The sequence below is a fragment of the Gracilinanus agilis genome, chromosome 1 (genome assembly GCF_016433145.1).
Source record: "Gracilinanus agilis isolate LMUSP501 chromosome 1, AgileGrace, whole genome shotgun sequence".
Lineage (NCBI taxonomy): Eukaryota > Metazoa > Chordata > Mammalia > Didelphimorphia > Didelphidae > Gracilinanus > Gracilinanus agilis.
In genome coordinates, this window is record NC_058130.1 from 638,930,383 (window position 1) to 638,957,695 (window position 27,313).

The 27,313-nt window shown below is 35.6% G+C and overlaps 1 protein-coding gene across 3 annotated transcripts in view; it reads left to right on the top strand.

Annotated features, from left to right (window-relative positions):
- The window catches only part of VPS13B (vacuolar protein sorting 13 homolog B), a 1,074,400-nt gene that overhangs the window by 645,956 nt on the left and 401,131 nt on the right, over positions 1–27,313 (top strand). For all 3 annotated transcript variants that reach the window (XM_044668639.1, XM_044668631.1, XM_044668624.1), the window contains exon 30: positions 19,645–19,848. In XM_044668639.1, coding sequence (XP_044524574.1) covers positions 19,645–19,848 — 204 coding nt within the window. The remainder of the gene's footprint in view (positions 1–19,644; positions 19,849–27,313) is intronic.

The following is a 27,313-nucleotide window of genomic DNA, read 5'->3' on the forward strand; positions in this document are numbered from 1 at the left end:
ATTTTTGTGGTTGGATATCAAACTTTCCATTTAGCCCCGGTCTTTTCTGTGCAAATACCTGGAATTCTTCAATTTTGTTGAATGCCCATACTTTCCCTTGGAAATATATAGTCAATTTTGATGGGTAGTTGATCCGTGGTTGCAGGCCCAGCTCTCTTGCCTTTCTGAATATTGTATTCCACGCCTTACGGTCTTTTAGTGTGGAGGCTGCCAGATCCTGTGTGATCCTGATTGGTGCTCCTTGATATTTGAATTGTTTCTTTCTGGCTTCTTGTAAGATTTTTTCTTTTGCTTGGAAACTCTTGAATTTTGCAATGATATTTCTTGGTGTTTTCCTTTCTTGATCGAATGCCGCAGGTGTTCTATGAATCCTTTCAATGTCTATATTGCCCTCTTGTTGTAGGACTTCAGGGCAATTTTGCTGAATTATTTCTGTTAGTATGGAGTCCAGGTTTCTATTAATTTCTGGCTTTTCTGGAAGACCAATTATTCTCAAATTGTCTCTTCTAGACCGGTTTTCTTGGTCTGTCACTCTCTCATTGAGATATTTCATGTTTCCTTCTATTTTTTCAGTCTTTTGGCTTTGTTTTATTTGTTCTTGTTGTCTTGAGAGATCATTAGTTTCTACTTGCTCAATTCTAGCCTTTAGGGATTGATTTTCGGCTATAATCTTTCGGTTTTCGGCCATAATCTTCTGGTTTTCGGCCATAATCTTCTGGTATTCCTTTTCAATCTGGTCATTTCTTGTGTTCAATTTGCTTATCAGTTCATTTGGTTTCTGAGCCTCACTTTCCAGTTGCAAGATTCTACCTTTTAAACTGTTATTTTCTTGCCAGATCTCTTCCATTTTACTCAAAATCTCAGTTTTGAACTCTTCCATAGCTTGTGAGGAGTTTTCCTTATTTGAGGAGGGTCTGGATGCTTGTTTGTTCTCCTCCTCTGTTTGCTCGGTTGTCTGGATTTTCTCTGTGTAAAAGCTGTCGAGTGTTAAAGACTTCTTTTTCTTGTTATTATTCTTTCTCCTCTGAACTTCCTGTGACTGAGTAGCCATCATTACCCCAGCAGCTTCTCAGATTTATCCTCGCGCTCAGTGTCTGTCAGCGATCTATTGGCTCCTGAGGTCTGAGTTCTGGTTTTTTCCAAGGTCAAGCCCCCTGTTGGTCCCCCTTGCTTGATCCTCTGCTGGAGGTTCCTTTACAAGTCTCAGGGCGCTGCTTCCACAGTCGTATACCCGTCCACACTGGTTCCCCACTTAGGCTTTAGTTCCTGGCTGTGTCTGCCTCCACCCATGCCTCCGCAGTACCTGCGCTCTGCTCAGCCTGCGCTGTGCGCCCTGCGTCCTGCTCCCGCGCGCTCAGATTTCGCGTGCCTTTTTTTGACTTAATGGGGTCCTAAGTCTTGCTGCTCTCAGGAACAGGCCCCGGAGCTGCCAATGACTCGATGGGTGCCCCAAACTTGCTCTATTTCTTTTTAGCTGGCTTCGGAGCTATAGATGAGTGTGGAGGGGTTGGGGGTGGGGCGGTTGCTCAGCCCGCGATTTAGTGAGAGCCCTTTATAGCATGGAAATGCCTCAATTCCACGTACCTTCCACGCTGTGCCCTGTTGTGGGGTTCCTCCGTTCGTCTGGACTTGTTTTTATGTCCCCTTGAGGAGTTTTGTGTGTTTCGGTCAGGAGAGGTTAAGAGCTGCTTCTTACTCTGCCGCCATCTTAACCCGGAACCTCTGGATCTTAGTTTTTGTTAAAGCTCTCTGATTTCTTTGGTTAAGTTATCAATTATAACCAAGAGACTGGTCTAAGTTAGGCCCATCCCAGAGCAACGCAATGCAACACATGATGAGTACTAAGAAATAAATATTTTTTTATTTTTGTTCAACAAAATTTTTTGAGCATTTCCTATGTCTGGGATCCTAAGACTTTAGTTTAGAGAATGAAAGAAACTTAAAGGTCATCTATTCTAAGTCCTTCATATGATAGATAATATGGGATAAATAGATGAATTTTGCTGATAGCAAGTTACTTGGGACATTGAAAAATATTATAAAACTTCTTAAATATGATCTAGTTCACCTCTTCAATTCTCTGGCCACCTAAATCACCTATCTGTATTGTCTATCCAAAATATGTGTACAATCAGTTGACCATCCAACTATAATTCAATATATAGGCAATATTAATTTTTCATCCACTTTATTTTTATGTAGATTTCATCAGGCTAATAATCTCCTTGAATAGCTATCAGTTGCATTGAAAAGACTTTGTAATTTTATAGAGCTCAGTATAATTAACATCTTTATTTTTGATAGAAGATCATTTGGAGAACTTCACCATTGATAATGATCTGGCTTTTATTTTGTTTCTCTCCATACCATACTCAGTAACACTGGCAAATAGAACCAAGCCTATGCCTCCCCAGTTTACACCTCACTATATGTTGAGCTGAAAACTGAAAAGTTTTTTCTATGTTTTTATCTCTCATAAAAATATTCTGATATTGATATAAACATGGAAAATATACTATTTGAAAAGAACATTAAGGGCTACATTTAGATCTTCTTAGTCAAATACCTTTTTTCCAAGGCAGAAGAGTGGTAAGGGCTTGTAACGATTAAAAATGATAAAGGCTGATATTAAGAGGAAAAGCAATATTTTAATTACCATGGCCATGTTGGTAAAATACATAAGACCATGCACCTGGCTGAGAGCTATTTCAAATTGCCCACCATTTAGCTTCCGCCCACCTGGCTGCCTCATATGAAAAAGAGAGGGCTCCCAATGATCCCCAGGAGTTTTTATATCATTCTCTTATGTCATCAAACTTCCTGTCTGTCTCCATTTTACAAGAGGAATCATGGGAAATGTACTTTCCAAAAGTCCCCTAAACGTCCACAGGAAGTTTGTTATATATCTACATATCTTAAGGCTCAAACGAGCCCCAAATACCTCTAAATGGAACCCCAGAACTTATTTAAACAACACAGGCTGGGCAATGAGGTTAAGTGACTTGCTAAAGTCATAAAGTTAGAAAGTATCTCCAGTCAGAGTGGAACCCAGGACCTCCTATCTCTAGGCCTTTCTCATAAGCTAGTAGGCAACCTAGTTGCCCCCCATGAAATGCCTTTTTAAAAAAATCTACAAACATTATAAGATCTTATATTTTCTGAACTTCCAGTTGATTTACTATGAAACTCTAGTCTTTGATAGGAAATTATTTGTAAAGACCTTCCTATTTTTTCTTTTCTTTAATTTTAAAGCTTAACAATTCCTAAGTGCTTTTAATGTATGTACAGAAAAAAAAAATTTTTTTAGTGGTGAGAAAGAACTTTAAATTGTCTCTGATATTTTATTATTCCCCTACTTTTAAAAAGTACTACTCACTGTAATATTTGCTATTCTTTTGGAATAAATTGGAATATCTATTAAGTTTTTTATCTATTAAGGTAATAGATAAAAAAATAATTTAGAGAAATAGCTAGTCGCATTGGTATAGAAAATATGATCAGATTGGATGACAAAAGTTGACTAGAGTGGTAGCTGAGTTTGTAGGAGAGCAAATATCTAGCATTAGAAGTTGGAAAAATCATGTGGGCAAAAAGAAAACATAGAATTCAGTTTTGATCTGGTCCCAATTTATGATCCATTCTCAGACATAAAAATCTCACATTTATATGTTCCTCATTTTAAAGAAATTCTTTAAATATTCTGCAGTTGTTATCTAAATTATATCAAAGAGAAATTAGTTCATGCTACTTTTTATCTTTAATTTGTATGGATATAAGATTTAAATGTAGATGTTTTTGTATATCTATTAAGAATTCGTGATATATTTATATTTGGGGAAAATAAATATATGTGCTTTGAATTCTTCATCATAAGATTACATTTTGACTTCATAGTGTGAAACTATTAGCCAGATTTCACATGGATTTCAGTTTCTGAATGGTATGAAATTACATCCTTGGAAAAGAAATTAATAATTGGATATACTATATTTTGGCCTTTTGATCTTAAAAACACCTGTTTCTTCTGACTCTGGGGCAACAAAGTTTAAAGAAAAAAATTTGTCATTTGGACTAAAAAACATAGCAAACTCACTTAAAGAATTCTGTTTATATTTCATGTATTTGTTAAAGCGTCTGCTTACTTAAACTGACTTCTCTGTATCATCAATCCTCTTTTGGATTATATAACAAAATACTAATGAGGCTAAGGTCATAGGTTCGGTACTGAAGTGTGTTCGTTAACTTTTCTTTCCTCTTTGGCCATTTAGTACACCCTTGACCTCAGACCCTTATCCAACCCAGCTGTCTTACAGATGTCTGACACCGATCACAAAGGGGAATTAAGCAAGCAAGTAGAGGCAAATTCAAGCATCTCTGTCAGCACTACTGGAAAAATAATTCAAAGTGCATGTTCTACTAATGGCAGGTCAATAACATCATCTTCATCTACAAAGGAAACCATATTAAGCATAAAATATAACCACTGACAGTTTTTTTAGATTTGTTTGTTTTTACAAGTCACTTGGTAGGCTAATGTATTTAAATTAGAACATCATTCCTAAATAGTGAAAGAAAAATTATAATATATTACCACTAAAGGGACCTTTAAGATGTAGGGTATATTGTACATAGTAGGCATAATGTTTGTTTCATTTTGTTTTGTTTTTAAATAAAATGAAACCTAGCTTCTCTATTTATATGGGTGGTTTTTCTCTTAGCCAGAATAAATGAATGCATTTGTACTTAGTTTTCATTCATCATCTTAACATGCAACATATAAATGTACAAAAAAGCATGAGTTACTAATCTTAGGGGTGAATAGAGCTCAGACCTGGAGATCCCATCCTTCTATCACTATATTTCATTCATTTCTCTAGCCCTACAAAGAATAATATCTCACTAGCCCTCACCTCCATTGGGTTTCCCCTTCCTTGTTTCCTTGGTTTTGCTATTACTCTGTCCCTCTTTCTTCTGTTGACTTTTCCCTAAATTTCAGCTCTTCAAGACCAAGTTCTGTCTGCCTTTCAGTGTAATAATTAGCTAATTTGTTAGACTTAAAGTGTTAATATACAAGTGAGAAAAGGCCATTGGAGCATTATAGCAAATATCTTCTGGGAGCAACAAAAATATTTAGCTTTCTAATTTATGTTAAATTACATAAATTAAATAATAAAAATTTAAGCTACCAGTAATAATTTCTAGCATTTATATAATACTTTTTTATAAGTTTACAAAAACATTTCCTCCCAACATTCCTGTAATATATTGTACCAGTATTATGAACCCCATTTTATATATGAGGAAATTGAAGGTCAAAGTTAAAAACTGATTAAGCCACTTAAAAATCTTTGAGTTAAGTTGGAAAAAGTAGAAATCCTAGATTTAGAACTCAAAGGTAACTTAAGACTTATCTGATCTAATTCCCAAATATACTATGGCTGCCTGGATGGTTAAAGAAGAGGACCAGCAAACAAATGTGAATTCAGTCTTGAGAAAAGGCAGGGGGCAAAGCATTCTAAATATGGGGGACACCCAATGCAAAGTAATGAAGATAGGGGGTGGAGATAAGGGTTAAAGTATTATCTTTCAGGATCTTTAAGTAACAGGATTATAGAGTATCTGGAGAAGAGGAAAGTGAAATAAGTGTAGACAGATAGGAAGAAACCAATTTATTAAGAGTTTTAAATATCAGAAAATTTTATATTTGTACTTGGAAATAACAGGGTATAACTAGAGTTATTTGAATAGAGTGGCAACATGGTAATATTTTCACTTTAAGAAAGTTATTTCAGCAGCTGAGTTGGAGAGGTATTGGAGAGGGGAAAGAGTCGAGGCAAAGAGACCAAATAAAAAGCTATTACAGTAAACCAGGTGAGAGATGATTAAGGTCTGAATTAAATTTCTGGTTTTATTAGTAGAGAGAAAGGAATTCAAGATATATTGGCATACCTGAAGCAACAAGACTTGGGAAAAGATTGAATGTGTGGGGTGACTAAGAACGAGGAGTCAAGAATGGCATTGAGTTTATGACCTTGGCTTATTGGGAGAAGTTGAGAAGGGAGAAGTTTGGGAAGAAAATAATGAATTTTGCTTTGTACATTTAGAGATTGAGATGTTCATGGTATAGAGTGATAAAAGGATGAGGATAAGGATAGAACCTTGGGAAAATCCACTGTTCAAAGGCTATTGAGGACCAGCAAAGTAGCCTGTAGTGATTGGCTAAATAGGAGATATATTATGAAAACTTAGAAGAAAGTGTTCTGAAGGAGAACTGATCAGCATTGGCAAATGCTATAGAGAGGCTAAGGAGGATCAGGATTGAAAAAAAAAAGCCATCCAATTTGACAATTAATAGATCATTGGAAACTTTGGAGAGGGAACTTTCAGTTGAATGACAAAGTCAGAACCCAGACTACTGAGAGTTTAGAAGAGAATAAAAGGAGAGGAAGTTGAGATAACAATTATAGATTGCTTTCTCAAGGGATTTATTTGAGTGAAGAAAAATTGTATAGGGCAATAGCCAGGAAAAATGGTTGGATCAAGTGAAGATTTTTTTAAGGATAAAAGAGATAAACATTGCCTGTTTGAAGGCAACAGGGAAGGAGTCAGTGGATATGGAGAGAGTGGGTTTAATAGACATTGAGAGATATTAATTTTTGAAAAATTCTTATTTTCTGGTTTGTTTAACATTTTGTAGATCTCAATTGAGCTATAAGTGAATAGATTTTACTTCTTTACAGTGAGTTCCTAAGTTATGCTTATTCAGCAGTGAGTAGTAAATGGTTCAGCATGAGCTGTTTCTTATATAAACATACAAATGGTTTGACCCAGACTAAATCAATTTAAAAAGAAAAACATTAAAGCTGTTTCCTGTTACATACTTAAAGTCTTCTTTGGTTGCTTATGATCATATTATTGACCAACTCTTGTAGACTTGAGTTGATCCTCCTACACCACCTGCTGAACAGTTCAAATGATTTGGGAGAGAAGTTTTTGGAAGGGCAAAGCAATTACAATTATAACTCCTACATTTCAACAAGTAAAGCAGCTTTTTGTGCTCAGGGTAAGGAAGTCATGGTCATCTTGGCTTACCCCCTTCCTGATTTGAATTGCTAGAAGGGTTTCAAAGGCCACAATACAGAAAAGAGAGCAAATTTCCTAAAGTTTGAAATAATGTGATTTTGAAAGAAGAAAATTTGAATCTAACTTAAAGCTTTAAAATGCTTCCTGAACAAGGATTTATCATTATTATGAATGGTAATATATAAGGATTCATTCATGTAGGATGTTTGAACTGTTTTTTTTTGGAAGTACACATTTCCAATATTACACATTCCAGAGCTTGGTATGAATTGATACATTAGATTTCTTACCCTAAAGACTAATTCCAAAAAAAAAAAAAAAACTAGAAGCCATTCTGCAATGACTTTGCTATTTTACAGTCATACTATGTCATATTCTGCTGTAGAAACTTCAAAAATGAAATGAAAACACTTTATCTTAAATAAAATGTTTCTGTACATCAAGTTTTAAGTTACAGCCTAACAACACCAGACCTGTTTTTAAACGTTAACATTTTTTGCCTGTAGCAAGGAACATTCAAGAAATTGTGAAATTGCTCTCTACCTTTAGTAATATCAAGGAAATTGCTTTGAATCTGATCATTGTATCCAAATGTCAGTGTACTTATATTTAAAAATACAAGTCCAATGTAATATCTATAATCAATGAAAACCATCTTCTAGGAGTCAAGATTTGATCCACTTATCCAAAAAGTCCCTCTAAAAGTTCACAATAAAAGTTAGGGGGATGGTATTTGAGTTGCATCATGATTTTTGTGCATGAATGTGACCTTGGGAAAAAATGAGCTATTTTTAATTACCTTATGTTTGAAATTCTTTTCCTATGAGGCATTTTAATATTGAGCATATATTATATCTTTTAGATGACCAGTTTATGATATTCTAGTTTACTTCAAAAACTAGGAAGAAGATAAAATTTTAATAAAATATTATATAAAAAGACGCACACTATAAAATATTTACTAGCAGATGTTAAATTAATTTAAAATATACTGATTAATATTAATTTTAATGTCCTTTTTATGGAAAGTATATACATCTTACCAAAAATTAGTAACCAAGAATCACTTTGGAAGGAGGAACAGAAGGATTTTATGTAACATTAAGAATAACAATAATGATAATCTTTATTTAGTATTTTAATATTTGCCAAATGCTTTAAATATATTATGCTATTTGATCTTTACACCAAGTCTTTGCGGTAGGGTCTATTATCATTTCCCATTTTGTAGATGAAGAAACTAAAGGTCAAAAAGGTTAAGTGATTTACCTAAAGAACAAAGATGGTATATTTCTGAGGTAGGATTCTTACTCAGTTCTTCCTTACCATGGTTGTAGCACTCTACCAACTATATTATTACTTTTCTCTGCTTTAACTATATGCAGATAATTTCCATATGTACATATCTAGTCCCTAGGGCAGTGATGGGCAAACTATAGCCCACGGGCCAGATACGGCCCCCTGAAATGTTCTATCTGGCCCTGGGACATTATTCCTAATTTGATAAATAAAATGAGTAGAATACAATACAATGAAACTTCAAAAGAGTTGCCTTAGAAAAAGATTGACAGGTGAGCATTTCCTTTGCTTTGGCCCCCTCTTTAAAAAATTTGTCCATCACTGCCCTATGGCATCTAAGTGGCTAAGCAAATAGAATGCAAGGATCTGCAGTCAGGAAAACTCATTTTCCTGAGTTCAGATCTGGCCTCATTCACTTACTAACTGTATGACCCTGTGCAAATCACTTAATCCTGTTAGTTTTAGTTTCTTCATCTGTCAAATGAGCTAGAGAAGGAAATGGGAAACAATTCTAGTATCTCTGCCAATAAAACCCTAAACCGGGTCACTAAGAGTTGGACATGATTGAAATGGCTAACAACAACAAAAAATCTTCTTTTTTCTCCTAACATCCCTTCCCATATTTCCATTTACTTGCTGGAAATCTCCATCTGAATGTCTCATAAACCTGTCATAATCAAACATCTAAAATGTCTCTCACAAACTGTCCTTCCCCTTAAATTATCCCCTTTTAGAGAATATTACCATTCTTTTAGGCACCTAGGAGTCATCCTCAACTTTCCACTTTCATTCATCCCTCATATTTGATTAGTTGCCAAGTCTTTTTGATACTATTTCATATTCTTGCATTTGCCCTCTTCTTTCTTTTTATACCATAACCACCCCAATTGAAGCCCTAGATCAGTGATGGCAAACCTTTTAGAGATGGAGTGCTATGCCTCCTTACCCCAGACAGGGGAGGGAGAAAGCACTTACATTGGGCTGCTGGGCAGAGGGCAGGTGATGTGAAAAAATGTCACCAGGCATGGTGGAGAGGGTGAGGGAAACAGCTCCACCCAAGTCCCTCTGCCTTTCTAGTAAAACTTGGGGTAGAGGGGAAGCATCCAAGTGCCCACAGAGAATTTTGAAACTTTGTCTCCAAGTTATAAAAATAACAAGGCACACAGAGCATCCAAGTGTCCACAGAGAATGCTCAGCGTGCCTTGTTATTTTTATAACTTGGAGACAAAGTTTCAAAATGAAATGGAACCTGGGATTTCCTCGTCTCCAAGTTATAAAAATAACAAAAGCTTAGCTAGCTGAGCCTCAGCAAGAACCAAGTTAAGACTCTCAAACTTAGTAGACTCAGAGTCCAAACCAAAGTCCAGGTCTTTCTTTGGTCTTCTTAGAGATAAAACAATTTATGAAACAGCAATAGAAAGTCACTAGTGTTTCCCAAGTTGGAAAAGAAAATCACTTAGCTCCTTCAGGTTTTCCACTCCTTTCCTTCTACTTCAGGCAGTGCAGAGAGAAAGAAAAGAAGATGTCGCCTGCTTCCAGCACTCCAAGAGCACCTCTCTGAGAGCAACTGCCTAGTACCTCAGAGCAACAGCCACACCCAGAGAAAGTAACTGCCACAGAAAAACTGTTACACGTCCACCATATACTGTCAACATTTGAAACTGACGCTGTCTCAGATCTGTTTCAAATTCCAATTCTTTCTCAAGCCAGCTTTTCCACTTCTTATCTTTAAACTAATATAACAAGACTTAATTTCTAATATCATCCTTATAATAGTCAACTATAATATAACACTTTAAGATTTTTAGTGAATTTTATCTGTTATCTCTGTAATGAAAAGGAGCTATAATAATAGGAGGCTATAAAGAGGAAGGTATTGGCCAGTCCCAGGGGTTATAGGCTTGAAATACTGAATGTAAATGTATCAAGGATCCCGCACCTAGGCTAGCAGAGAGATAGGTGAAACTGTCTCTTGCTAGGAACCAAGCTCCTTTAAGTTGAATATTCTACAGCCCCTGTCCTGTTAAGGAAGTGACTCCTATTGGTATATGTAGGAATCAGACAGGAAGGGAAATATGGCACTTCCTGTTTAACAGTAATGGAGTTATTCCTGTTGTAGCACTTCAGAATGTTCAAGTAGCTGTCCCTGCTTGGCCTAGATGAAGGTAGGCAATAACAACAAGTTCTTAGATTAAAAGCTAAGGGGGGTTATTGATAATGAGATACAGGTGAAAAGGTTTGGAAAGAGGGTTATGTAAAGCTAAGAACTAAAGGACAGTTAACTTCTCAGACTTAGGTTTAAAATGCTGAAAAGTCTTTCTTGTATACTCCTCTGCTGACCCAGGGCAGAATGATGTGTTCACTTTGGTGATAAATAAAATTATTCTCTTGCTAAAAGGATTGTTTGGTTAGCCAGAATGGATGTTAGTATTTAGCCTGAAGAGTTAATTTGATCTTACCTAGCCTATGAAACTACCCACATTCCTGCTCCCTCCACCCTGGATCCCCAAACCCAAAGAGGTAGAAGGGAAAGTGGCCCAAGTCAGGGTCTACAAGCCTTTTATACCCTGGCTTCCAACTGCCAGGTGGCACAAGTCCCCAGGCTCATGCCAGGTTCTATATTCTAACTAGGGCAAACTGCCAACTTGCCCCATGAAAATATGGCAGTATGGTTTTCCATATTACATCTTATAATCTCCTTGGACCCAGATAGTTATGGCCAACTGACAGATTTCAGCTTAATCCAATAATCAGAAAGTATTAAGTGCCTACAGTTTGTTTGGCAATGTACTAAGTTATAGGGATACAAAGACAAAAGCATTTATGGTCTAAAATTAAAATAAACTGCCCAGGTTGATGAGGAGTTCCTTATCATTTAGAAGACTTCTGTCAGACCTAATTAACCATGTCTTGGGACACTGTAGTAGTGTTTTATGTTTTCCAGTGAAGTTTATATTATGAAGTATATGAGGCCTCTCTCTTTCAAGTATTTGAGTTTCTAACTGATTCAAAGAGTTTGTGATTTCTCAAACATTACACTCTTAATGAGAATGGCAATGCCTTTAAAGTTTATATCCATGGTGTGTACTACCCTTTCTCCCATTAGCATATTTGAATTTTTGCATTCATCATTTTTCCTTTGAATTTCCAAATTATAAATATTAATTACATTTTTAAAATAAGTTTAAAAATGAAATGGAACCTGGGATTTCATTTTATAGGGAACTCCTAGAAAAGGAAGTTTTCCCTACCAACTCAAGCAGGTTCCTTCTTTACAGTTTACAGTCTTAAAGTGTTGACTAGATCACTGACTTGCCCAGGGTCACACAGCTAGTATATGTCAGAGGTGAAACTCAAACCCAAATTTCCCATGGCTTTAAGCCAGCTTTCAATCTGCTATACCAGACTACTTTTCATATAATGTTCAATTGAATTTAAAAAGCCAATTCATTGGGAAAGTAAATGCAAAACTCAACCCTCAGAAAGTTTGATGTTTGGAAATTAGTATGTGAATATTATATGGCCACTGCTTGAAATGTAGCCCTTTTCTGGATGGGAAGGAAGAATCTGTGGGAAATCTAGTTTTCCACACTTGAATGATGCAAAGAATATGGCTCAATTTTAAAATGAGACAAAACATGGGAAATTTCAAGCCCATATGAAAAAAATCTGAGGAAACTCAGTGCTTCTGTGGTTGTAATTTTGTGATTATGCAGCCTCTCTATATGCCAAGGGAAATAAAAAGTCTGATGTTAATGCTGGGCTAAGTTGGTTTGTTTCTCTTTTAATATAACTCTAATTATATTTCCAAACATACTTTTTCCTCTTTCAGATGGTTTTCCAAAATATTTCAGTTCACCTTACAAATATATATTTATAGAATCTACTTAAAATGGAGAGAGTATTAATTTAAAATAAATAAATGTGACTTTTATAGGATGACTAATGTCCTGTGAGAATAAGATAGGCTGTCATATGCCAGAATATTGGATGATTGTCAACATTTATCTAAGGACATGAAGACAAAAACTGATATATAAAAAACTGTTGAGTCTCATACTCTAATGATAGAGGGAATACCTCTGTTTGTCAAATGTTTCTAGATTTACATACTGTATACAATTACTTTTAGGGAAATAATTGGATTCTTTATTAATAACATGGTTCCAGTGAGTTTCTGTGCTAAAATAAATCATTTTCTTTATTAGTATATACTTAGAAAAATATATTTTATTTGAAATTATGTCACAGAGAAGAGACTGGTTTTCATAATTGCTAGCAGGAAGGACTCATATCCAAGGCCTTTCACCAAAAAGCACCCCTTGTTATTTTGAGATTATTGTCCTAGGCCTCCTGGCTCATAGCTATATTCCCCCCAAATCTAAGTGGGTTATAAATCCAGCAATAGCTGATTTTGAAACTGAAATAAGCAAACATAGCCATATTTAAAGTTCTACACCTAATAGACTCATGTCACTTAATCTTAATGGGCCCAAGTTTCTATTCTGTAAAATAAGATTGTTAAACTAGATGGATCTCTTAGGGAACCCTTCCAATTCTCAGGTTATTTGATACTAAGATCCTGAAATTTTCTTCCAACTCTTAACATTACATGTTTCTAAATTTTGAATTTACTTTTTAAGCAATGGAACTTTATTCTTCTATGTTGTCCTATCTGTCATTCCAGATCTTTAGTTGAATTTCTTATTCTGATCTTAAAATATAAAAAGATTGTGTTCTGTGCTCACATGTCATTCTAAAGAGTCTTTGCGATTTTTTTTCTTTTCCACTGAACCAAGAAAGTTTTGATCCTTAGCTTGTTGTATAAACTCTACCAGAAACACAACTATCAACAATTTGGAAATAGGTCTTGATCAATGACACATGTTAAAACCAGTGGAAATGTTCATCGGCCATGGGTGGGGGGAAAGCGGGGGGGGGGGGGTGAAGGGGAAAGTAGGAACATGAAGCATGTAACCATGTTAAAAATGAATATTAATAAATGTTTTTAAAAAATCTACCAGAAACAACTTCTGTACAAATGTTCAATCTAAAAGGATAAATGTACCAATTTATAAAAAATTCTTGTTAATGAGCTCTTTTAAACGTTGAACTGTTTTAAAATTAACATGCCCATAGACTTTTTCTTAATACTGTAAAAAAGATGGGCACACCAGGGATGTTAAAATGTAATCTAAATGGTTGTGGGTACACACACTGGGTTGAAGGAGAGACAGGACCAGGATAGGGAGACCAGACTACACAGCTAAGCTGCTCCTAACTGACAAGAATGGCTGTTGGCCAACTATCAGCCAGCTCACCACTAGGCCAGAGTCTTTGAAACCAGCAGGCAAGGTAAAAGGTTTTTACAGTTTTAATTATGTTCAACTAAATAAAGGTGGGATAGAGAATTCTACACTAAAACCTAATGGGCAAAACCACAGGGCAAGGGGGAAGACTTAACTTCTCTAATACTAATTGACCTAGGCCAGGCTGGGCATAAAGGAACTGTTCTGGAGTCTCTGGGGGGCTGCTTCAAACCTGGTTCCAGCCAGGTTTGACCAGCACACCTAAAGGGCCTGTGAATGGCTTTGAGGGTTTCTCATGGTAATCCACAGATGATCTCAGGATGCCAAAAGCCAAGGTGGTCCAAGGTACCCAAGTAGAGCGAGTGTGCCTGAGATGCTGTCCACCAGATCCCAAACTCCTCCTCCACTTGGTGCTGCTCTGTAGTTCTTGTCCACCTGCTAGATGCCACCACCACACAGGATCCCAGGGAAATCAGGATGCAGGTTTGTCCTTAACTCTGAGATCTCCCAGGGCTAGCAACAGTTTGTGCCAACCACTAATGGAGTCTCTCTCAGGGCATAAGCCAACTTCCTGCTCCTTCATTCCATCTTGGAATACTCCAGTCCTTCCTGCTAGGTCATCCTTAATACTTAATTAAGTACTAACTAATCTTCCTCACAACAATACAGAGATTTGCAAAACATTATATTCTAGAAATCTTTTATGAATATAGTTACCATGGATCTTTTTTTAACAATTACAGGAAATAAATTTCCACATTAATTTTCTGAAGTTATGTGATCAAATTATCTTCTTCCTTCCCTCCCACCTCCTGGAGCTAGCAAGCAATTCAATCTGAGTTATACATGTATTATTGTAAGGGTTAAATTTAGTGGTTGGACTTAAATTATGTGAAATAATGTGGTCGCCAGTTTTATTATAAGTTTACTTACAAAATAGAGTGGAAACAATAAAGTAGAAAAATGTGAGAGAGGTTAGAGAAAATACCTATACTAGTCCTCAACCAGGAGAGCCAGTAGTGAGTAACTTAACAAGGCCTCCTCCAAGATGGAAGCTAGTGTCTTAGGAAACTAGGAAAGTAGTCAGCCCTTTTCACTCACCCAATGAAGGAGTCCAGAAGTCAGAATCCAAGTTGATGCCACAATCCAAGCCACAGTCTCCAGTGAAGTTCCCTCAAAGACTATCTCCAGGAGACACTCTCTACTAGAGTCAACTTCACCAGACTGCCTGCTCAGGGATTTTTCATGGCTTTTATGGTGGTTTCCTGTTCCTGCCCCTCTTCACAGGGGCCAATCACAGCTCCAAATTCTCCAGCTCTTCCCAGGTGTAGTATCTGTGGAAAAGTTCTCACCTCTAAAGCTGTTAATTATTCACAGGTTTCTGAGTTGTGATCCAGTTTGAATTCTCATGTTACAGAGTAAAACAGGTTGTAGTCTTCCTTTTGGAGGTGCAAACTCCTGTAGTAAGAGTTTCCCTTATTTTAGGGTTAAGTATGGGTGTATTGCTTTTGTTGATTAATTCAAAAGTAGACAAAGGAGAGTTAATCTTGCCCTCACAATTTAGTGAGGTACTAAGTAGAGGTACTAAAGTTATTGTTAACCAAAGTTTTAACTCCAACTAGGCAAAGAGAATAATGGATTCTCTTTTCACAAGTGTGAACTCAAAGAGAACCAAGAATTTCCTTTCACAGTTCCCCCTATGATTCTTTAGGAGACTAGTTTTTTTGTATCCTGCAACTTTGCTAAAGTTATTCATTATTTCAACTAGATTTTTAGTTGATCCTTTAGGATTCTGAAATTATACCATCATATCATTTGTAAAGAGTAATAGTTTAGTTTACTGATTTCCCACTTTAACTCCTTCAATTTGTCTTCTCTTATTCCTAAAGCTATAATTTTTAGTACAATATTAAATAATAGTGGTAATAATGGGCATGCTTACTTCACTCCTGAACTTAGTGGGAAGGCTTGTAACTTACCCTTTTTGCAGATGATACTTGCTGATGGTTTTAGAAATACTTATTAATTTAAGGAAAGACCTTTTTATTCCTTGGCTTTCTAATGTTTTTAGTAGGAATGGGTATTGTATTTTGTCAAAGGCTTTTTCTGCATCTATTGAGATAATCATGTGATATGTTAGTTTGGTTATTGATATGATCAATTATTTGGTACCATGGATCATTTTAAAAGACAATGAAACAAATGCATCTTTTTCAGATTTGTATGTTTATGTGTATTGTTATAGGAAAAGTTAAGTAAGGTGTGTTAGTCTGCAGATGGACAGCAGAGGCCAGGATTTTGGAATACTGGGAAGGGCTGTTGGAAAGAGACAGTTAGGCCTAGGGCATAGTTTTCCTCTCTCTGGATGGACTAGAGGAGATTAGCTATTTCCCTTTGATATTTTACTGCCTGATCTTGCCAATCTACCTACTTCTTGGATTATCCTGTTTCTCTGGTGGCTGTTTTGACATCTGTACTGATCCTATGACAATTGACAGCTAAGTGTGAGACCTGGTCTAAATCCTTGGATCTTGTCCATCTTTAGGCCTTGTCAGACTTACACATAGACCCTTTCCTTAGGTCATCCAAAGGGGTGGTTTAGTGGTAGCTTAGCTGAGTACAGTAATTTGGAGTTATATAGAGAGTATAGGAGTAGAGTAGGGAAATACTCAGAAGCAATCTCTGTGAAGAGATTTGTAGATCTGGGAGGCGTAGGTAGTTATTATTAGAGTAAATTATATTCGAAACCTTTCTAACCTGTCCCTATTTTATTAAACAACTGTTATTTCATAAATTAGGGTATTTTTGTGTCTCATCTCAGTGTCTGGCTCTGCCTTCTTTGGGCTTGGGTGGCCTTACCAAAACAGTTTACTCTTCTGTTACTGTCCTAGACAAACATCTAACACATTCCCTAAAACCCACCAACATTTCAGTTGGCAAGCCAAAGGGATTGAACCTTAGGGTTAGTTAGTTTTGGGTAAGGCTAAATCCTTGATTTCAAGCCTGAGTGCAATGGTTCTCAGAGACAGTTACAGAAATGTCAGCCTGTGGAACTTTGAGGAGTTGTCTGCCAAGGGAGCAACTAGTTGCTGGAGGAGGCTGCTGTCCGGTGCTGAAATCCACCAATTCAGCCAGATAAACACCTGTCTATCAAAAGCTAGCACTTCTGTCCACTATCTAGTGCTGAAGTAGTAAAGATCTTAAGTACATGTTTACTTTACCATTGTGCCTTCTAATTTTACACAGCCTTTTCTGCATCAAGTATTATTTCCTCATTATTCCTGTATCATTGTCAGCATGTTACAGGGAATAATGGAAATATTCTATGCTTGTTTAATATGGATACCATATCTGCTTTTTACAGTGATTCCTGGTTATTGTTATATATTGCTTAGTTGTGAATTTCTAAGACCTTTTATGAGACTGTCAATGCAGCATGTCTGTTCTTGTTTACCAATTGTTTGTCTGGGTTGTACAATTGTGTACAAGTATAGATGGATTGTTATTGTAACTCTATGTAAAATCATGAGTGTTTTTAATTGCACATTCAGGGATTCAGAGATGAAACAAATGATGGTTCTAATGCAAACAAAGCTAGATATGATGGGAAAATGTTTTAATGCAAATCTTGTAAATGGCAAAAATAATGGTTTTGATTTTAAGAATGTTGATATGCTTGGTGTTGAAAAATTAGCAGAGGGAAGTGATATAAAAGCAAAAACTCCCAATAGGGTAGACAGGGAAACAGAGACACTTAACACAAATCATGCTTCCTTGTTCCCTTTACGAGATATGCCTTTTATTTCACCTGAACATGGGGTTTTGCATCTGAAGTCACACAAGCAATTCTTTGCTACAGAGTTAGAATCAATTAAATGGAGAACTCCAAGGTTTTTCGATAAGCCTAACAAGGTAATCAGAGAGTTTAAATGGGCAGTGACACTCTAAGATCTGGACTCTGCTGATTTTTTTCTTGCTCATGGAGAAATTATTAAAGAAAAAAAGAGACAATAGTTCATAGAACAAACTAGAAATAATCTTCCTTTAACACTACAGTCTGAGCAGTATGAAGAACTAGATTTAAATTCAGTGGCCAATTATAGAAACAAGAAAGAGAATCCATAATTGAGGTGATAGAAAGGAATTCTAGAAGACTTGATGCATGGTCAAAGTTTGAGAAAATTAAGCAGGATATTGGGGAATTACCTGCAGTTTTTCTAGACAGATTGATATACGCAGCAGAGAAGCAATTGGGGTTAGATGTGCTTTCTGAAGAAACAATTGCACACATGAAAAGATTATTTGTGAACAATGCTTGCTCTGTGGTAAAGAAAATTTTTAAGAACAATTGTTCAGACTGGGAGTTGATGAATTTGGAAGAACTAAAGAGGAAGGCTACATATACGTTTGTAGCTGACAAGGATAAAACTAATGATGATAAAGATTCTATAATTGAGGACTTAAAGAGATAATTGCAAGATGCAAACAGTTAGGCAAAAGATAGTGAAATTAAAGAAGTGAATGCAGTTACAGCATTTAGATCAGTGCTGCCTAGAAATCAATATCTTTCTAGGGAAAGGTGATCTGGAGCTCCAAGGTGTTATTTATGCAATCGTGTAGGACATTTTGTGAGAGAATGTCAGTATAGGGGACAATTTTCAAGGCAATTGAATAGAGGAAATGTTTATAATAATGGATATAATAATTGATGGAGACAAATTTTTAGTGGTTGGAATAACAACAATAGAAATCAATATCAAGGGCAGGTTAATGGAAATGGGGGTCCTAAAAAGTGTGTTGCCATGGAGCTTAAGCACCAGATTTGCATACAATGCAATATTGGGTGAAATCAGGAGAAAGACCAAAGTATAGCCAGGTAGTTAGTGACCAGAAGGGAGATCAGAACAAAGGGGCATGTTCATTATAAAGGTGTATCTGGAGTTCTCAAGTGTTAGATGAATCAATGAAAAATGGATTTAAGGTTAATGGTATTAGATGTAATGAGGATAAAGTTAATGAATCTGTAAATAATGTAATTAAAACAAATGAAAATTTAATGTTAATGAACATGAGGAAAAAGAAAATTGTGATGTAAAACTAGTTGAAAATTCTAATGACTGTGTAATAAGGGAAAATAATGAAGAATGTAAAATGGTTAAGGAAAATGTGATTATAAATGCGAACAATGGAACTTAGGTAGAGGTTAAAGGGACCAATGAGATTAGTGTTAAATCAGAAGAATGTGATAAAGATGTAAAATCCTGGGAAAACCATGCATTTCAAGCAGATGTGTGTTTGGGTAGACAAGAAATGAGTGAGCTTTGTACTGATGTTACTGTGTTAGCTCCAGTGTTGGGGACATTCCAACCACCAAATAGCATAGAACCACATGTGTCTATAACTATTGGAGACCAAATTTATGATCTCTTGGTTGATACTGGAGCGAGTAAATCAGTGTTTCAAAGTCTTCCTGAGAATTGTAGAGCTGTTGCTACAATGGAGTTCCTATTACTTCCATTGTAGCAACAGCTCTACAATTGGTCCTTTTAACCTCTACCTTAGTTCCTTTGTTCACATTTATAACCACATTTTCCTTAACCATTTTACATTCTTCATTATTTTCTGTATATCAGCAAAAAAAAAAATCCTCACTAAACATATTGTTAAAACATCCAAAGCATTAAGAACAATAGAACAATAATATTAGCCTTATATGTGAAAGGCATTATATGTTAGTGTTAAGTTATACAAAATTTTCCAGCCCAACAAAATGCCTAGTTAGATCATAAAAATTCTCAATTCTCTTTGATACTAATGTCAGAAAAATTATTCATTCAACATGAGCACTAATAAAAAAAAGTAATATTATAGCAATACTAGTATACAAAAACACAACTGGAAGGGTGACATATTTAGTTTTGGTTGACATGTGTTTTTCCTTTGCTTTTTACAGGAGAGCACTGAATTTAGGAATTCTTCGAGATCCTGGATCAGAAGTTGAAGACAGACAATACCAAATAGACTTACAGTCAATCAATATTGGTACAGCTCAGTGGGAACAGCTAAAACCAGAGAAGGAAAGTAGCAAAGGAGGGGTGTTGACAGAGAATGAAAGAAATTCTCAAAATCCAGCCCTTGAGTGGAATATGGCTAGCAGGTAGGAAAAGAATTGAAACATTTTCTCTATCCTCTAGTACAGTGGTTCCAAAACTTTTTTGGCCTACTTCCCCCTTTCCAGAAAACATATTACTTAGCGCCCCCTGTTCCATACTATCACTGCCCTCTTACAGTTATTCACCACCCCCAAATGCACCTGTGGCCATCACTGCCCCCCTGGATCGCTGCAGCACCCATGAGGAGGTGGTGGTGCCCACTTTGGGAATCAATGCTCTAGTATTTCATACCCCTTCTCTTCCTTTCCCGTCCTTAATGCACAAGCAGTAAGAAATAACAATCATTAGCATTTCCAATCCATATGTTTTCATGTTTCTTCTAAATTCCATTATAAACATGAAACTCTATTTTATAAATCTTGTAATTGGAGCCCAAATTATAATTTAGAGATTTGCTCTTCCTATCATTGTTACTCTGTAATTATCACATATTTAAAGTTGTGTCTGCATTTTGATCAGCATACTATTTTCTGAAAGATATCCACATTAGTCTAAAAATAAGGATTCACATTTTTTAATTGATTACATGAAATTCAGCCATAGAATGTTTTGGGGATTTTTTTAGTTTTCTTATGTTTTAACTTCTCATCTCTGTCTACAATAGGAGAAAAAGGTCAGTAAAAAATTTTCGTAAAGTTATGCTTAAACTAAAGGAGGAAGAAAATTAGGATTTCTGGCCCTGGCCACTTTTTCACCCTATCCCTAAATGAAAGCAGGTATACTCTCAGAAATAATTTTTTAAATAATTAGGCTTGAATGTATACTATAAGATTTACAGAAAGCAACTTCTACTCGAGAGATATCATTGTTTAATAGAAAGAAAAAATAATATGCATTAAGAGACTTTTATACAGTAGCACTGGTAATCTACGTGACCTTATTAGACCTATAATTTAATTAGTATATAAAGCCCCCATGAGAAGAAACTCCCTTACCATTGCAGCCTTCAGGAATCCTTATTTATGATTTAGTATCCCCCATGTCTACTTGCCACACCTGCTCTAGGCAATACTTTTAAGAATCTAAGCCACAGAGAAGTTTCTGAGCCGCACTGGTAGTGTGTTAACTCAACTAACTGTTCTATATACTATTTAAATCACAGATCTAGTCATTGTCCTATCCTATACTGTGTAAGTTCCCATTGATTGACACTGTTGCTATCTATATAACAGGTCTTTTGATATTCATAAAGAGGAGTTCCCTCTACCAGTGATATACCAGGTCAAGTCTTTATGTTTATATCTTATATATCTTCATACAATTATCCCCACCATTAACATGTCCACTGCACCATCATGAAGTGCCGTATAATATTCTGAAACAAGTTACCCAAGATACCTCCAAACCTCTGAAACTAGATGATGTGCTTCGGACAGTCTTTTACATGAATCACTCTCTGACAACATCATTGGGTGACGATTGCCTATAAAGTACTCTGAACAAAGTGGACTGCACATATTGTATCATTATCACCTCAACCTTCTCCCTCATGTTTTTGTTAGTGTTTTTTTTGTTTTTATGCCATTTTTTACTTCCCAATAATTACTCCACATAGAACCTTCTCTTGTAGCAAAGAACAATAATTTTTAAAAAAAAACCTGTCCCAGTGACCACATCTGACAGACTATATGGCATTATGCACCAGCTGTCATCCACTTCTCACTTGAAATCAGGGAAATATGTTTTATTCTCAGTCCTCTGGAACCAAGATTGATCAGTTAATTCAATCAGAGATTTGTCAGGGCGTTTTTTAGTATTATTTTCATTTATTGTAGTAAGAAATAAATGATTCTCTTAGTTTTACTTTTTTTGCTCTGCTTTTGTCTTCCAAGTTTAAAGGATTTTGTTGAAATGGGAATATGAGAGCTCTATTAAGATGGAGCTTTACAAGTCCACTTTAAAAACTTACAGGTGGTCTCTTGAACATAAGAGCAGCTAAAACTGCCAAAAAATATGCAATAACATGTGCATTAGTTCTGTTAAAAAGAGATCATTGAAGAAAATTATGGTTGATCTCAAAATCTATAATGTTTATTTCAGCTAACTTGTAAAAACTGAGTAATTTCTATAAATTTTAGGAGACCAAAAAGACCCACGAGATGAACCAAGAGTCAAAGGTAGCATTTTGAGGTTCCCTGTCAATTCTACTGATTTGAACAATGTATAATTACCTCCAATTTCCAAGACTTTTGATCAATCTTGATAAATTTTCATTTCAGAATGGTTCCATTAACTAGAAATCCAAGTAGTTAAGTATTAGATTAAAAAGTTTATGCAGCATGTGTTTTGAATAGTGCTCACTATTTTGAGTCTCTTTTAAATAGTATATTTCTAGATAGTATATAGTGACCTTACATAACGCCCTTGTTTTCAGATGAGCCTCAAAAGTAACTACTCCTTTACAAGGCATGTTTAAGTTTAATTGCTGAAGACAAAGCACCACAAATTATTCAGACTTGGTGTGGCTTGAGAGCTGCCTTAAAGTAAGCGAGAGCTAGGTTCAAGATCCACCTCTAATTCATATTGGATTTAGGACAGTGATGGGCAAACTTTTTAAAGAGGGGGCCAAAGGAAAGGAAATGTTCATCTGTCAGTCTGTTTCTAAGGCAACTCTTTCGAAGTTTCATTGTATTGTATCCTACTCATTGTATTCCTCAGATTAGGAATAATGTCCTGTGACCGGATAGAATATTTCAGGGGGCTGCATCTGGCCCGCGGCCATAGTTTGCCCATCATTGGTTATGGGAATTTCCTCACTTTGAAATTCCTGTATTAATGAAATCACAAGTTAAGTTCCTATCGCTGCCCCCTCTTCCTTTCCTTCCCTCCCTTACCCACCCTTCTCTGTCTATATCTCGCTCCCTGCCAACCACACACACACACACACACACACACACACACACACACATTTAATATTTTAAAAACATGAGATATAGTTGCTCAAGTGCCGAGTTGGGTAACACTTTCCTGAATTTTATGTTAATTATATTAGTAATGTGTTTATATACCTTGAGAAAAAATATATCCTCTTACTTTTTGTGGTATTTGAGGTGTGGACATCATTTTAGAGAGTTACTTTAATCCTCTCTTACAAAAAGTCTTTTCTTTTAACTTTTCTTATGCATTTGATCTTCACAAGATGTTTTTGTTTTTTAAGTCTTATATACTTTATACACATACACACATCTATTCATGTATGTATTTTAGAAGAGGCAGCGTGACCTTATAGATGGAAGGCCAACTTGGGAGTCAGGAAGTCTGAAGTTCAAGTTCTACCTCTGATACTATTAGTTGTATAACTCTGGAGAAGTTATGGCAACCCTCAGAGACTCCAAGCAGCTATCTCAAATTATAAATTACTTATAAATTACTCTCCAGTGTCTGATCTACAATGATAAAGAGAACTTCTTGATATGTTCCCTATAAAAATAAAATCACTGATCCAGCCTTCAACTTTCCCCAAAAATAAATTTTAGAATGTTTTTTATCAATTTAGTAGGCGTCATGGCTAACAACTAACAGAAGCTAATATCTATATTAATTAAGATGACTTTATAAATCATGATTTTTTTAAATTAAGACATTATGGTAGTGGGAAGTATGCAGGATTTGGAATCATAAAGCCCAGTTTAATGGTTGGCTTATTCTGCTTCTCTGTTGACATTATATGACATTTTACTATGCTGTATAATGTTTATTTTTATGTATATCTGTGACCCTTATGTCTCTGTGTGAAAAAGATTTGGGACTGTTATGATTAAAAATGATGATGGTCGAGATCAAAAGGGAGAATAGCTTATACTTCAAAAAAAAGATAAAATAGACAAATTACTGGTAAATCTAAAAAAAATGGAAAGAAGAAAACCAAATTAATAGTATCCAAGATAAAAAGGGAGAGAGACCTCACCTCTAATGGAGAGGAAATTAAGGCAATCATTAAAAAGTATTTTGCCTAATCATATGGCAGTAAATATAGCAATCTATGTGATATGGATGAATATTTACAAAAATATAAATAGCCTAGATTAAGAGCAGAAGAAATAGAATACTTAAATAATCCCATATCAGAAAAAGAAATTGAAAAAGCCATCAAAGAACTTCCTAAGAAAAAATCGCCAGGGCCTGATGAATTCACAAGTGAATTCTCTCATACATTCAAAGAACAACTAATCCCAATACTATACAAGTTATTTGACATAATAAGTAAAGGAGTTCTACCAAATTCCTTTTATGATGCTAATATGGAACTGATTCCAAAACCAGGCTGACCAAAAACAGAGAAAGAAAACTACAGACCAATCTCCCTAATGAACATAGATGCAAAAATCTTAAATAGAATACTAGCAAAAAGACTCCAACAAGTGATCATGAGGGTTATCTATCATGATCAGGTGGAATTTATACCAGGAATGCAAGGATGATTCAATATTAGGAAAACCATCCACATAATTGATCATATCAACAAGCTAACAAACAAAAATCACATGATTATCTCAATAGATGCTGAAAAAGCCTTTGACAAAATACAACACCCATTCCTCCTGAAAACTCTAGAAAGTATAGGAATAGAAGGACCTTTCCTAAAAATCATTAACAGTATATATCTAAAACCATCAATAAACATCATATGCAATGGGGATAAATTAGAACCCTTCCCAATAAGATCAGGCATGAAATAAAGATGCCTATTATCACCTCTATTACTTACCATTGTACTACAAACACTAGTAGTAGCAATTAGAGAAGAAAAAGAAATTGAAGGTATTAAAATAGACAATGAGGAGACTAAGCTATCACTCTTTGCAGATGATATGATGGTCTACTTAAAAAATCCTAGAGAATCAACTAAAAAGCTACAGGAAATAATCAATATAAATGCACGTAAATCATCAGCATTTCTCTATATTTCCAACACATTGCAGCAGCAAGAGTTAGAAAGAGAAATTCCATTTAATATCACCCTAGACAATATAAAATACTCAGGAATCTATCTACCAAAACAAACACAGGAATTATACAAATACAACTGCAAAACACTTTCCAAACAATTAAAACTATATCTAAACAATTGGAAAAACATTGATTGCTTATGGGTAGGACAAGCTAACAATAAAAATGACCATTCTACCCAAATTACTACTTATTTAGTGCCATACCTATCAAACTACCAAGAAACTTTTTTACTGAATTAGAAAAAACTATAACAAAGTTCATTTGGAAGAACAAAAGATCAAGAATATCAAGGGAAATAATGAAAAAAAAAATGAAGGAAGGTTGCCTAGCAGTACCAGATATTAAACTGTACTGTAAAGCAGTGGTCATCAAAACAATATGGTACTGGCTAAGAGACAGAAGGGAGGATCAGTCAAATAGACTTGGGGTAAGTGATATCAGCAAGATAGTCTATGATAAGCCCAAAGAGCCCAACTTTTGGGACAAAAGTCTACTATTTGACCAAAACTGCTGGGAAAATCAGAAAACAATGTGGGAGAGATTAGGTCTAGATCAACATCTCACATCCTACACCAAGATAAATTCAGAATAGGTGAACGACTTGAATATAAAGAAGGAAACTATAAGTAAATTAGGCAAACACAAAATAGTAAACTTGTCAGATCTCTGGGAAAGGAAAGATTTTAAAACCAATCAAGAGTTAGAAAAAATTACAAAATGAAAAATAATTTTGATTACATTAAATTAAAAAGGTTTTGTAGAAACAAAGACAATGCAACCAAAGTCAGAAGGAAAACAACAAACTGGGGAAAAATCTTTATAACAGAAAACTCTAACAAAGGTCTAATTACTCAAATATACAAGGAGCTAAGTCAGTTGTACAAAAAACCAAGCCATTCCCCAATTGATAAAAGGGCAAGGGACATAAATAGGCAATTTTCAGATAAAGAAATCAAAACTATCAGTAAGCACATGAGAAAATGTTCTAAATCTCTAATAATTAGAGAAATGCAAATCAAAACAACTCTGCGGTATCACCTCATACCTAGCAGATTGGCTAAAATGACAGCAGGGGAGAGTAATGAATGTTGGAGGGGATGTGGCAAAATTGGGACATTAATGCATTGCTGGTGGAGTTGTGAATTGATCCAATCATTCTGGATGGCAATTTGGAACTATGCCCAAAGGGCTTTAAAAGACTGTCTGCCTTTTGATCTAGCCATACCATTGCTGGGTTTGTACCCCAAAGAGATCATAGGGGAAAAAGACTTGTGTAAAAATATTTATAACTGCGCTCTTTGTGGTGGCAAAAAACCTGGAAAACAAGGGTATGCCCTTCAATTGGGGAATGGCTGAACAAATTGTGGTATATGCTGGTGATGGAATATATTGTGCTCAAAGTAATAATAAACTGGAGGAATTCCATATGAACTAGAAAGACCTCCAGGAATTGATGCAGAGTGAAAGGAGCAGAACCAGGAGAACATTGCACACAGAGACTGATACACTGTGGTAAAAAAGAATATAATGGACTTCTGTGCTAGCAGCAATGCAATGATCCAGGACAATTCTGAGGGATTTATGGGAAAGAATGCTGCACACATTCAGAGGAAGAAATGCAAGAGTGGAAACAGAAGTAAAACAACTGCTTGAACACATGGGTTGATGCGGACATGATTTGGGATGTAGACTCTTAATGACCACCCTAGTGCAACTATCAATAATATGGAAATGGGTCTCAATCAATGACACATGAAGAAACCAATGGGAATGTGTGTCAGCTACAGGGGGGATTAGGGGGAGGGGTGGGACATGGAGGGGAGAGTAAGAACATGAACTATGTAACCATGGGAAAAATTTTTCTTAAAAATAAAATTAAAAAAAAAATCTCATTGAGCAACCAACTTAATAGTGGTATTCCTTCATTAAAGATACGCACAGCTTTGGGCATAGTTCCACATTGTTCTCCAGAATGATTGAAGCAGTTTATAATTCCACCAACAATGCATTAGTGACTCAATTTTTTCCCACGTACCCTCCAACATTTGCCTTTTTCCTTTTCTATCATATTAACCAATCTGATAGGTATGGGATGGTCCCTCATAGTTGTTTTAATTTGCATTTCTCTAATCTATAGTGACATAGAGCATTTTTTCATAGGACTATATAGCTTTGATTATTTCACCTGAAAACTGCCTGTTCATACCCTTTGACCATTTATCAATTGATGAATGACTTTTATTCTTATATGTTTTACATAGTTCTCTATATATTTAAGAAATGTGGACTTTATCAGAGAAACTTGGAAAAAGCTCTTACAGTTATGATTACTATGTATTTATCTCCATCCATTTTACCCCCTGTTTATCCTACTCTTTCCCTTTACCCTCTCCATCCTCAAAAGTGTTTTCCTTCTGAATACTGCCCCCTCTAAGCTGCCTTCCCTTCTATCAGTACTCTGCCTTCTCTTTTTTCCTTTTCCCCTACTTTCCTGTA